General features: G+C 41.9%; 1 protein-coding gene across 1 annotated transcript in view; it reads left to right on the top strand.

Moving 5' to 3' along the window:
* Positions 1-14088, top strand: part of CDH9 (cadherin 9) — a 249558-nt gene that overhangs the window by 145921 nt on the left and 89549 nt on the right. Inside the window, 1 exon segment of the mRNA XM_033933251.1 lies at positions 4086-4339. Within this exon segment, the coding sequence (XP_033789142.1) occupies positions 4086-4339 (254 nt within the window).

Genomic DNA, 14088 nt, shown 5'->3' with positions numbered 1-14088 from the left:
AACTTCCTTCACACCAGTGAACAGCAAACAAAACAACAAAGGTTGTTTGCCATAACATGCCTCCAACATGCCCCCTAGAAAGTTGGTTTTGAAAATGGTAACTTGGACATTTTGGTGAAAAAATTGTCCAAGTGCCACTTTATGCTGCTTTGTTTTTTTTTTGTTGTTGTTTTTTGTTTTATGTCTTTCTGTTTTGAAAATTAGCTCCAAAGTGCATGAACTTTATAGAATAGTGTTTTTGTGCCAGTTTTTTTGGGGTGACCAAGTTTTCAGTGTCATTTATAGAATTCCCTCCAAAGCGCTTTAAAGTTATGATTCACAGTGCTGAGATGTAACACAAGTTACTATGGAGTCCTTTTACTAAGCTGCAATAAAAAGTGGCCTTAGAATGTCCTTACGCAGATCTTTACACACACTAAGGACATTTTAATTGCAGTCATAAAAATGCCCTTTTTTCTATATTTTTGCATTAATAGCTATGTGCTAATGTCCCAATCAGATGTATTACAGTCTTAATTTGAGTAGTAGACTTGGGTCTTCAGAAATCACTCAAAACAATCACCATTCCCAAGTCAATATTCAAAGCTTCAAATTTCTTGTAGCTCTTATTATCTTATATATATTTTCATTTTAACTCAGACCTCAGAAACACAACTCGCTGCTCAAAGTATAATCATAGCAGATAGCTTAACGTGTTGTTTCTTCCCTGGTCTCTCTGCAGCTCCCAATCCCACCTACCTCCTCCCTGACTGCTGTAATTGTAAATCTTTGGACAGCTGGCAGTGGTAACGAGGTGAGCCTGCTGCCATCGGCCTGCCCCAGAACTTTTTATTCTGCAGTTTTATACCTTCAAGAAACAGGAAGTTGTTGCAGAATGAAGACTTTCAGGGCAGGCTGACAGCAGCAGACTCACCTCATTGCTGCTGCCAGCTGCCTGAAGATTTAGAGAAGCAGGTAGGTGGGGGAGTCTGGACAGTCATAACTCAGGGGTAGGGAACTCCGGTCCTCAAGAGCCATATTCCAGTCGGGTTTTCAGAATTTCTCCAATGAATATGCATTGAAAGCAGTGCATACACATAGATCTCATGCATATTCATTGGGGAAATCCTGAAAACCCAACTGGAATACGGCTCTTGAGGACCGGAGTTCCCTACCCCTGTCATAACTGATTCTGCTGACTTCAGGCCATGGCCCCTGTACCTCACCCCCCCCCCCTCATTCCTGTGCCTATGAATCCTACCAATCTGGTGGTGTAAGAATGGAAAAATGTTTAGTAAGCGACAAAACAAGAGATGTCCTGTATACCAGTTTCTATGAAGTGGCATTGATTGGACTTGGAGGTAATCAAGTAGATGATATGTGAGTGACTATTGAATCAGAGAATAAATTGGTTGTGTTGAAAACAACCCATTTTAATCACAGCATGTCTAGAGTTATATACTTCAAATATATCCATGTTCTCTGAAAGAACAAATGACAGTCTTTTATTTAGAACATCATACTGCATCAGTGTCAATGTCACATTGGACAGATTAATTATAACTGGTATCTGTTTAACCATTTTCTAGTCTACTTTGTCCCATAGATGTGTGTTATATATTTGTGCAATAGGAATAAATGAATGATTTGTGAGGGAGGTGGAAATACAAATGAGAATGCGAAGATAACTTCAGACCGTAAAGGGAGAAATGTTATAAATGTTTATATGAGATTCCACTTTTTTGGATTTGGCAGAATGATCTGTCTATGGCAAATACTGTGATCTTTAGCAGGAAAAGTAACATATATTTATCTTTGGACAAGCAGGCAGCATGTTTTCACGTGTGGGGTGACGTCATCCATGGAGCCCGTACTGAAAGTGCTAAAAGTGACTGTCAATTTAAACTTAAGAAGCTTTGAGACTGCCCACACCTCACATGCGCATGTGCCTTCCTACCCAATGTTAGTTTGTGGTTCCTCAGTTTCTTAAACAAGCTAAGAAGTCAACCAGGGGAGGTGGGAGGGATATGAGAATATCTGCCTGCTGTCCCTGGATACCATCTGTTACGGTAAGTATGCTTTATCCTTGGACAAGCAGGCAGCATATTCTCACATGTGGGACTCCCTAGATTACTGAATGGGATGGTGGGAGAGTTGGCCATTAGGAAGAAAATTAATTGTGTAAAACTGATTGGCTGAAACGATCATCTCGTCTGGAATAGGATTCTAGACAGTAGTATTAGTGGCAATTCCATGGGAGTGGCCTTTGGTATTTGATCAATTGGACTCGTAGGCTACTCCCAATACATCCCAGGATGCACCAAAAAGGAGGCCTAAGGCCCTGATTGGCCCAGGTGCCTAAGGCCCATCCTTTGAGAGGATTGTAATCCTGTGAGCAGTGCTGCTTATTTGTAGCCCCTTTACTACTTGAATTTTTATGACTTTTATGTTTTTATATTTAAGACAGCCAAGGACCCTATAAGACCCACAACCCCCTCAGGAAGGCATTTTTATTTTGCTGGAACAGTCGTGTTGGGTCATTTTTATTGCATAAATTATTTGGTTTCTATCCTGTGGGTCACTCTTTGTGGATTGTTTTTATGATTATTGTTTTTAAGTTATTTGGATGCTTATTAAACTACAAAACTGGTACATCCAATCTTCTGTTCCACAGTCTTTTTGTTGTTTTGCTGCTTCATTTCCTTTGTAGAACCTTTTGGTGCTATTTGGATTTTGTTGCATTGTTTTGACAGGCAGCAGGGTTTTTCTGGTAGGGTGGTTGTGGGGAGGAGTGGGTAAAGGGATATTGGCACCCATTTCTCCTTTTGTAGTTGGGATTTAGGTGAATTGGTTTTGGTTGTTGTAGTGGTGTAGCAAGGAAAGGAGGCACCTGGGGTGGTTGCGCCCCTCTGTGCCCTCATCTCTGCCCTTCCCACTCCTTTCATCCCTCCCCTGCTCCTTCCCCAACCCCTATGCTCCAGAATTGGCTATCTCTCTGATATCACTTCCTGGCCCCATGACCAGGAAGTGATTTCAGAGGGGAGCCTGGCCGGCATGAGCTGCAGGCTGGCAACGATTTAAAGAGGTATGGGGGAAAGGGAGGGCACGAGCATGGTATGGGGGCGAAGAGGTGCCATTGCCCCCGACAAAGATGGTGCTGGGGAAGTCCACCACTCCCCCTCCTTACTAGCCACCAGGTTGTTGGGTGGCTGGTCTTATAGAAAATAACGGCAGATAAAGGCCAAATGGAGTTATGTGGGAGTTTGAGCTGTGTAGATGTGAAAACATTGGAAGTGGCCTTGGAAAAGGATATTGTACAGGTATGAAAGAAGCATTTGTGCTCATATGAAACACTATCATGAGTATTTAGAGGTCTTTAGTAACCACAGACACTTATTTTTTTGGGGGGGTGGGGTTATGTTTATACTTTGAAGTATGTAATGAGTCTAGTTCAGCATAGACTAGCTTCAAGTGTTTGAAAGGTCAATCTTTTAATGGGCTATGGGTTCATGTTATATTTATGAGATTTATAAATGTTTATTAATTTATATTTTAAAGTAAATACTGTATATATAGATTATAAAAGCTGCAACTCTGTTAATTTGCCACAAGAGACAACTTGTTGCTGAGTTATTTACAATATAGGTGTGCATGTTGTTGGAGCACAGTGGAAATGTGAGCGCTGATGTTATGATGCCTTATTATTATTACTAAAATGTAGAACTCACTATTCTAATATACATAACAGGTATAGTCCACTATATTAAATAGAATGCTTTAAGTTAAATAGAAGCCAGTGATGCACTCAAAATAATCATGCCCCTTTCTTAGCCACTTTAATTTATGTTGAAAGATGTGAGATTGTGAGAAATCAAGTGATTTTGTGAAGTCCTCTGTTGGTTGATCAGACTTGAAAATGTGTTGAGTCTGAAAAACAAACAAAGAAACAAAAATAAACAAAGAAACAAAAATAAACAATAATACTTTTGCTAAAGAAGGTGTAGCAGGCTTAGAATTTAACATGGTAATAGTCCTATCCAGTCATCAGTGCCTTTTTTAGTTTAACCATTCCCATTTAATGTAATATTCTTTAATTTCATCCCTAGATGCTGGACTTTGAAAAGCGCATGCTGTATACTTTGGAAGTGGAAGCAGTCAACACTCATCCAGACCCACGATTTTTCCACCTTCGGTCGTTCAAAGATTCAGCTATGGTCAAAATTTCTGTGGAAGATGTTGATGAACCTCCTCTGTTCAGCAGACCTTTTTATTTAATGGAAGTTGATGAAGATGCCAAAGAGGGTAGCTTAATTGGACAAGTGACAGCTCGTGATCCAGATGCCATGAAAAATTTTATCAAGTAAGTATATGATAATGGAAAAGCTGAATGGACCTGTCATTCAGCCCGTAGCCGTGGGCTGAACTAACCTTGGATATTCAATGCTGGGGCATCCATGGCTCCTGGCACTGAATATCTGGGCACTGGCTGATATTCATACTGGTTCCCAGTTAATTCACCACATAACTCCCCCCACCACCACCTTTTTACATAACCGTGCTAGCGTTTTTGTATGTTATGTGTCTTAACTTACCCCCACTTTTACAAAACTGTGCTAGCGTTTTTTGCGCTGGTTGTGGTGGTAACAGCTCTGATGCTCATAGGATTTCTATGAGCGTCAGAGCTGTGACTGCCGCAGCCAGCGTTAAAAATGCTACAGCAGTTTTGTAAAAGTAGGGGTAAGTTTAAAAAAAATATATCTTTATTGATTTTCATATATCAACAGTGCAATACAGAAGTATATAAACATATAATAAATCAAGAAAACACATTCATCTTACAGACATATATGACCATTTAAACCCACCCACCCACCCACCCAATAACTAGTCAACACAAACATAAATACATAGATTCTTTCAATAACCTTTCTCTATTTAAAGTAGTAACATAATCCCACTCTCTTCCTACCCCCCTGGATGTATATATTCAAAGGGCTAAAATTAAGATAAAAGTATCCCTCCCCCAACCTCCCCCTTCCCTGGATGTGTATGGAAATAAACAAAAATTAAAGACAAAAGACAACTATAATGAAGAAATAAAAGATGTCAATGATCCCCAAACCAATTTAAATAAATTGCTATGCCCCAACATGTCAGCATTCATTTTCTCATATCTATAGCTTGAATATAAATTCACCCACCAAAAAAGAAAACTGTCCCAGTCATAATTAGAAAGAGCTGGCATTTATAGAGGTCCATGGGGGGCTTAATATGTAATAATGTTCCAAATATGATTACCTCATATGTCAATGGAATTGATGATTCCAGTATGATATTAATCTGCACCATTTTGACTTCCAAAAGTTGAGTATCATAGGACAATAGAACAACAGATGATCCAATGTCCCAATGTCCAGATGACAGTGCCAGCATCTATTAGATTTAGAACTAACTTTTGTAACCTAACAGGGATACAAATAGATCTATGTAACAAGAAAAACCAGGTTTGTCTCATAGATGCTGACGCTGTACATCTCATCCTCCAAGACCAAATTCGTGGCCATTGAGAAACAGAAATATACTATTTTATCTCAATGCTCCAAATTTCTCTTAGACTAGATTTTGGTTTTGTATTCAAGAATTCAGATATTAATTTATACTACTGGGCAGTCTGATGTCCTAGCAAATCTGGGGGTAAGTTAAAACACATAACATAAAAGTTTATAAACTGCAAAACCTTACAGTTCGATACGGTTAATAAAAGAGAAACTGTAAACACAGTGATATACAAAATTAAGATAACAAAAATGTTGTTTAGACATGTCTAATATCTGTTATATGTGATAATCGTAGGGAAACAAGATTTTATGTATGTGATATGGAAACCGCCAAGTTGTATGCGGTATATAAATTTTTAAATAAATAAACAAAGAAATCTTAAGCAGTTTCCTGAAATGTTGGTATGAAATAGAATTGGCTTTCAGGTTACTACTCGTCTCTCCCTTTTTACAAAACCGCACAAGAGGTTTTTTAGTGCTAGCCAATGTGATCAATGCTCTGTACTGTTCTGATGCTCATAGGAACTCTATGACCATCAGAGCAGCGCAGGGCATTCAGTGCGACAGCTGGTTCTAAAAACTTCTTGTGCGGTTATGTAAAAGGTGTGTGTGGGGGGGGAGGGGTGATAAATTCCTCATCCAATATTGCAGCCTAAAAAGACAGTTGTCTATGAAAATATATTTTATATGAACAGCCTTATACGTACAGATGGAAAGGTGAACAGAGTAAAATATCAAAAGCCCAAACTTACTACGTACAAATAAAGGCTTGACAGTGACATAACCAGCAATATTCACCTACAGTTTAAATGGGAAAAGTATCAAATTTATATTGAAAACATTTTTGTTGGAATGTGCACAGCTTCAGTCACTTATTTGTCATCTTCATCCACCAAACTGGACCATAGATGTTCAAAACACTTTGAATAATGAAAGTTCATTGGTGAAATTGCCCAACAGATACTGATAAGAGATGAAGGGTAGGAGATACTAAGAGCAATGCCCTACATGAACTTCCTGAGATACTTTTAAAGAACCAGCTGAGGTGCTATGGAACTCCATTTGGCTATCTATTTCTGATTTGGCTAAGACAGTTCTCCAAGTTATTAATAGTTTAGATCCAAAAATAAGAATTTTGGAGGGAAGGATTATTAAAAAGGAAATTGTGCCTGTTCAACTGAATGCTAAGTCCAATCAGGCTCAAACAATTCAATAAACTGTGGCTTAATTGTAGTCAGCTCAGGCATTGTATATTAAAGATCAGTTTGCAGTTAATTTCAAAATGGCGTCAATTGAAACTACTATTCACAGTGTGAATTTGAGATTTTTGAATTTTCCTTTGGTATCTAATATTTTGCCTAAAGATCTTATTGTAGGAAATTTTAAAGATACTATCGGACCTGGTCACCATGTATAGTGTTTGTTTATTTTCTACCAGAGAGTAAGCATTCTGGCAATATGAAGACATCATGGTGGATTCACTAGAAAATAGTTATGTCAGAAAACTCAAGAATTGCTTGTGGGACTTTGGTAGTTTCATTTCCTAATAATATGGACAGAGACATTTTATTACTGTTTTTCACCGAAAATAAGACCAGGTCTTATATTAATTTTTGCTCCAAAAAAAAGCATTAGGGCTTATTTTCAGGGGATGTCTTATTTTTGTTCATGTACAACAATCATCTCTCCCTTCCTCTCCTCCACCCAATTCTTCCTCCCTCCCACATGCAGCATCTTTCCTCCCTCCCTCCCACCCCCTTGTGCAGCAGAATCCCACTGACCCTCCCAATGTGAGACTGATATACCGTACCTCCAAAAACAGAAGTGGCGGCAGTGCTTTGAACAGGCTGCTTCACAGCCTTCCCCGCTGGGGCCTTCCCTCTAGCACATCACTGATGTGGCAGAGGGAAGGCCCTGGTGGGAAAGGCTGTGAAGGCTGTGGGGAAGAGCGCTGCCGCCACTGCTGTTTTAGGAGGCCTCGGAGCGGAGGTATTTCAGTTCTCACCGGGGTGGAGGTCTCTGAATCAACGAGTATGATTTTTTTCAGTAAACCGGGCAGCACTAGTATCAGAGATGGAGTCGGGGAGTGTTAAGGACATTCAGGGAGTGGACTTTGGGGGTCGATCTTAACTAGGGCTTATTTTTGGGGTTGGACTTATATTAGGAGTATCTTTAAAAATCATGCTAGGGCTTATTTTGGGGATAGATTTTATTTTCAGGGAAACACAGTATTATTTTTTTAATTTAAATATAAAAATTATTTGGGGTATAGAATTATGATGTTCACAGATATATCTTTTGAGACATAAACAATTTATTTTTATTTGACCTGGAGTTGTACAGTTAGGAGCTTGTGAGGGAGTGACTGGCATAGTATCAGGTATCCATAGAAACACTCCCTCACTGATGTGGCAATTAAGCTGTCCTCCAGTGGATGGTAGTAACTTGAAGAATCAGAGGCTAAAGCAGGGTCAGTGCAATCAAAGGAATGTCGAGCTGTCAGGCCAGAGGGGTGGGGCTCAACAGAGAACAGGAAGTAAAAGCCTTCTAGGAGGATAGAGCATAGAGGCCCTGAAGAAGGAGGTCACCAGGAGTGAGCCTGAGGTAAAGGCTCTAGGAAGGAAGAAATTGCCCTGGAGTTTGGTTGTCTCCTGGTTGTGTGTAAGTCACAAAAAGTCATCTAAGGTAGGACAATCTTTACGCTGGCTATATAAGAATCCTGTTTAGGAGGTCTGAAGGGAGCTAGACCTGTGTTTGAAAACCCTGCAAATAGATGTATGTATTGAAGGTTTGAAGAATGCCTCAGAACATTATTTTTTATTTGCTGTGCTGGAGAAGTAACAAGGTTCAACATTGAATGGGTTTTGTTTCACCTTCTATCCTGGTCTGACTGTGTTTTATGAAGGCCTTGCTCCCATATTGCTTACACACTTTACCACAGAGCTCTTTATTAACTGATTTTTTTGGTGACTAAGTGGCTGTCTGTCATGGCTACATCAACTAGGTTTTTGAGATGTGTATAGTTAGGCATGTTATCTCTAAGCATTTTGGAAGCAAATTTTCTTTGATATTATTTTACAGGTTTTTTTTTTTTCATCTTCTTCAATGTGGAGGGGCATTTTCAATAGTGTATCTAAGTCCAACTTTGGACATTTCCCACAAGACATCCAAAATTTGGTGCTTGGAAACATGCTTTATGGTTTATTACTCATCATATACCTCTTTTAACAAATAGCAGTACAGCGGTTTACAACAATAAATCAGAAAACAGAAAAGAACTACAATTAATGAATAGGAAAGCCAGAAGATAAATTGGAGGCAAGAATAAAGTTTAAAATATAGATTAAAAAAAAAAAAAATTGATCAAGTATCCTAGTGCAAAGATTAAAGGTCTGACACAAATAATATATATATATATATATATATAATCATCCATTAAAAATGTCCGCAAATAAATATCTTTAATCCAGATTTAAATTTAGGCAAGGGAAACTCAAGGTGCAAAGCTTTAGGAAGAGAATTACACAAAGAAGGTGCCAAGTAATAAAAAACAGAGGAACCTGTGGAGACATCATGAACTGAATGTAAAGTATGGGATGGGGTATAAAGAGTGATACAAGAAGAAAGATATGGAGATCCATAATTTAACAAATGATGAGTAAAGGTGAAAATCATATGCTGAATATATTGAGCTACCAGGAACCAATGAAGTTTCTAAGTGGTATCACATGGTCTGAGCATTCTACATTATTCAAAAGCCATATAGACACATTTTGAATAGGTTGCAGCCTTTTCAATAGTGCCTGTGCAAGCCCTGCATATACCAACCGGGATACAGTAGTCCAACTTACTGATAATAAGACTAAAAACCAGAGTATGTTATGAGGTCTGATCTAGAAAAGAACGAATAGAGCAGAATTGCCACAATGCCCAAAAAACATGAATTAACTAATGAATTGACCTGAGGTTCAAATGACAATTTGTGGTCAATAATGATACCTAGGTATCTAAATTGAGAAACTATGTAAAGTAATCTAAAAGCCAAGAGATTTACTCATATTAAGAATCAAACAATTGTTATGTAACCAAGTAACAGCATTATCTAGGGTTAGTTGTAAGGATGAAATGTCAGGCACCCCTCCTGCTGAGTCTTCTAAAAAATGTACAGTGGGATGGTTTCAGGGGGTTGTGCAGCTAGATGGGAGGGCCCTAAGGCAGGAGGGAGTGGGCACCCTTCCTGCTGATTAATTTTAATGGTGGTGGGGTTGTCAGGTCAGGAGGTTTGGGGAGTGCTAGGCCCAATGGGGGGATTTGGGGGCTGGACATGGTGTGTGTACGTGTGGGGGGGTTATCCTGAGGGTTCAGGGTTGGAGGGAAGAATTGAGAGCTTTCACTGCTAGCCTATTCCTGTTGGCCCAGGTGCCTCAGGCTCTACATATGGGCGGAGTTTGAGTCATTTGAGGGATGGCTGGCCTGCCGGACAGACGGGCTTGGCACCCATCTGTCCGGCCAAAGTTATTCAGGTATGGGGGGTCGGGGTGGGGGGTTATGAGGTCGGCAGGGGGTCTCGCGGGTGGGCAGGTAGGGGGAGGTTTCCAGCAGGCCAATTGGGTGTTCGGGGGCAGTCTTGAGGGGTTGCATCAGGGTTGCATCTTAGTGGGGGTGGGGGGGCAGGAGGGGTTTGGCTCCCTCCTGGCCTGATCATAATCGGCGGGGCCAGGAGGGCTTGGGCTTCCTCCTGGTCCAATCTCGGCGGGGGGGGGGGGGGGTCACGTTTCACCAGGGCAAGAGGGCTTGGGCTCACTCTTACTCTGATGTCATCGGGGGGGGGGGGTCATGACTCGACAGGGTAAGAGGGCTTGGGCTCCCTTTTTGCCCCAAGGATTTAGTTATAGGACAATGCATTTATGTGAACAAAATGAGTATTTTCATGGTAGAGGATATAGGAAAATTTATGAATATACTAGTCTTATAACCCGGTACATTAACAGATGCTAGAATATATGTCTGTCTGTCTTTCTTTCTTTCTGTCTCTCTCCCTCCCGCTGTCTGTCTTTATTTCTGTCTCTCTGTCTATCTCTCTCTTTCCTCAGCTGTCAACCACCACCCCTTCACTGCTCCCCCTGTCCAGCAAAAGCCCTTCTCTCTTTGTTTTACCCCCACTGTCCAGCAGCACCTCGTCCCTGCTCCTTCTGTTCAGCAGTAGGCCTTCTCCCTTTCTTTTACTAAACTAAACTAAACTAAACCTTAGGTTTGTATACCGCACCATCTCCGCAAGTGCAGAGCTCGGCACGGTTTACAGAGGTTGAGAGGAAAGGAACTACAAAGAAGGGATATAGGAGAGGGACTGAGAAGATAGAGAGGGACAGGGTACTAGAGAACGGGAGGTGATTAGATTTTTGAAAAGAGCCAAGTTTTCAAGTGTTTGCGGAAGGATTGGAAGGAGCTAGAATTTCTGAGCGGGGATGAGAGGTTGTTCCAGAGTTCTGTGGTTCTAAAGGGGAGGGATGTTCCAAGTTTTCCTGCGCGGGATATACCTTTTATAGATGGGAAAGATAGTTTCAGTTTTTGGGAGGATCTAGTAGAGAGCGGGTTTGAGGAATTCCAAAAGAGTGGGATAACGGGAGGAAGGACGCCATGTAGAATCTTGAAGGCTATGCAGGCACATTTATAGAGGACTCTGGAGTATACTGGGAGCCAGTGAAGCTTGGAGAGGAGTGGGGAGACGTGATCGAACTTGCCTTTTGCAAAAATAAGCTTGGCCGCGGCGTTCTGAATTAGCTGAAGTCTATGGAGGTTTTTCTTAGTTAGGCTTATATAGATGGAGTTGCAGTAGTCCAGTCTAGAGAGGATGGTGGATTGAACGAGGATGGCGAAATGAGAATGATGAAAGCAGGATCTTACTTTCCTCAACATATGGAGGCTAAAGAAGCATTTTTTTACCAGGGAGTTGAGGTGATCATTGAAGGAGAGAGAGGAGTCTAAGATGATGCCTAGGACTTTGCTTGAAAACTCAAGCTGAAGAGTGGGGCCGGAAGGTAGTGGGATGGAGGTGGGTAAATGATCTGAAATTGGGCCGAGCCAAAGTAGTTTTGTTTTGGACTCATTCAGTTTCATTTGTACAGATTGGGCCCAGGATTGGAGGTTCGTAATACATGTGGATATGTTCTCAGCGAAGTTAGAGAGGTTCGAGTCGGTCTCGAGGAGGATGAGGATGTTGTCAGCATAGGAGTAGAGAGTTTCTAGGGGGGATAGATGAAGGAGTTTCAGAGAGGACATGTAGATGTTGAAAAGGATAGGGGAGAGGGGTGAGCCTTGCGGGACTCCACATTTCGGCTTCCAGGCGGGGGATGAGGTACCGTTTGTGTTAACGGTGTAGGAGCGGAAGCGTAGGAATTTCGAGAACCAATCTAGGACTGTGGAGCTTATGCCTATTTCGGAGAGTTGGAAGATTAGGATGTCGTGGTGAACGACATCGAAGGCTGCAGAGAGGTCGAATTGAAGAAGAACAGCAAATTTGTTGCGAGAATGGAGTTGTTGCACCTCCATTCTCGCAACAAATTTGCTGTTCTTCTTCTTTTACCCCCCCTTCATCCAGCAGCACCTGTTCCCTGCTCCCCCTGTCCTGCAGTAGGCCTCCCTTCCTGTTTCCACCCCCCCTGTCCAGCAACACCTCTTTCATGCTCTCCCTGTCCAGCAGTACCCCTTACCTTCTCCCCTGTCCAGCATCCGACTTCTGTTCCGTATGCGTCTGCCCTACTGTCCTGTCAGCACCTGCATGACGCCTTTCGCCACAGCTCAACTGCCTGCACGTGCCGACAGCTGCCTCAAGCCGACGTGGCCTACATGTGCCAACAGCCGCCGCGCGCGCCTCAGTCCGACAGCTGCCTCAAGTCGCCCTGGTACTGGCCCGCTCCCAGCATCACTACCACCGCTGGCTTCCATGCTGGGCGGGAAGGTGGGCTCCATGAAAAGCCGGTCAGCGTGGTTGGGGCTTGGGAGAAGGAGTTCTGGTGTCTTCTTGCGCGCATGTGCACTCTTGCCGGCCACGGACCTACAGATCAGGGATCACGGAACACGCAGGTAAGAATGCTCATGCGTGCTTAGGGTTTTATTATAGTAGATGTTGTATTGTTGTTGTTTGTTTTGTAAACTGCCTAGACTTTAGGTCAGTGGTTCCCAAACCTGTCCTGGGGGACCCCCAGCCAGTCAGGTTTTCAAGATATCCCTAATGAATATGCATGAGAGAGATTTGCATATAATGGAAGTGACAGGTATGCAAATCTCTCATGCATATTCATTAGGGATATCTTGAAAACCTGACTGGCTGGGGGTCCCCCAGGACAGGTTTGGGAACCACTGCTTTAGGTGGTATACTGTATATATTAGCACATGCTAAATTCTTTAGCGCAACTTAGGGCTCCTTTTATGAAGGTGCGCTATGGGTTTTACCGCATGCACCGGATTAGCGCATGCTAGCCAAAACCTACCGCTTGCTCAAAAGGAGGCGGTAGCGGCTAGCGCACGTTAAAGCCCTAGCGTGCCTTTGTAAAAGGAGCCCCTAGTAAAAGGAGCAGGTAATTATTCGATTTCACATATTCGATTTTCTTTGCATCATCAGTGCTTATTGTTACTGATGTTATTAACTGTTGGTTTATATAAGCAGAAAAGAAATCGCTGTGTGTCTCAATCTACAATATCTTTGATATGTTAATTATTTAAATCAATGCTTTATTTCTTATACTAAATAAAAATAATTTTAAAAAAATCTTGGATAGTTTCAGTAGGATAGTTTTGAAAGAGAAAGTATGCACATATTTTCCCTTTGAAAGTTAGGAGTGTACCCAGCACATAGCATTGGCTGCGCTGACAGAGTGGCCAGTATATCAAATTGTTTAAGATAGGAAGGGCTGAGTGGGGATAGGGAATCGAGAGTGTAGAGGTGATAGAAATTAGGTTGATAGGGTTAGGTAGAATGAGAGGTATAGAAAAAGTGTGGTGGCAACTGGAGCTGATTGGTGGGTAGGTTATGTGGGAGACATTAGGGGAATGGTGATTGGTGGGTTAGTGATTCTAAAAAAGGGGTTTAGGGAGGGGTTGTTGATGGGTTTTGGACATTTTCATGAAGGAAAGAAAAGGTGAAGGATGCTTGGGTGGAGTTTGTAGTGATCTTTCTTCTAGGGCTTTAGTTACCTTTCCGGTCCTTTGGGTTTGGGTTGTGGTCCTCCCCAGGGTTCATGTGCTTGCCCTGATGTATTAGAGGCAAGGTGGTGGCTGTTTGTGGGGATGGTGGCTGTTTGTGGGAATGATGGATCTGGGTGTTTTTTCTCTTCTGTTGGTTTTCATTGCCATGCGTCGGGCAGTGGTGTCCCAGCTAGGCTGACATAACGTTGTCGGTTCTTCTGTGTATCGGTTGGCAGTGTTTGCTGCTAGGCCGGTTCAGTTAATGTGCGGGGAAGGAGTATTTGCAATTATGATCCAGCCTATGAAGGGACTTTGAGTGAGGCACTTCTGGTACAGCTGTATTTCCTGTCTGGAGGATAATTCTCCC

Source organism: Geotrypetes seraphini, chromosome 2 (genome assembly GCF_902459505.1).
Source record: "Geotrypetes seraphini chromosome 2, aGeoSer1.1, whole genome shotgun sequence".
NCBI lineage: Eukaryota > Metazoa > Chordata > Amphibia > Gymnophiona > Dermophiidae > Geotrypetes > Geotrypetes seraphini.
The sequence above is the reverse complement of the archived record's forward strand: the minus strand, read 5'-3'. Positions and strand labels throughout refer to the sequence as shown.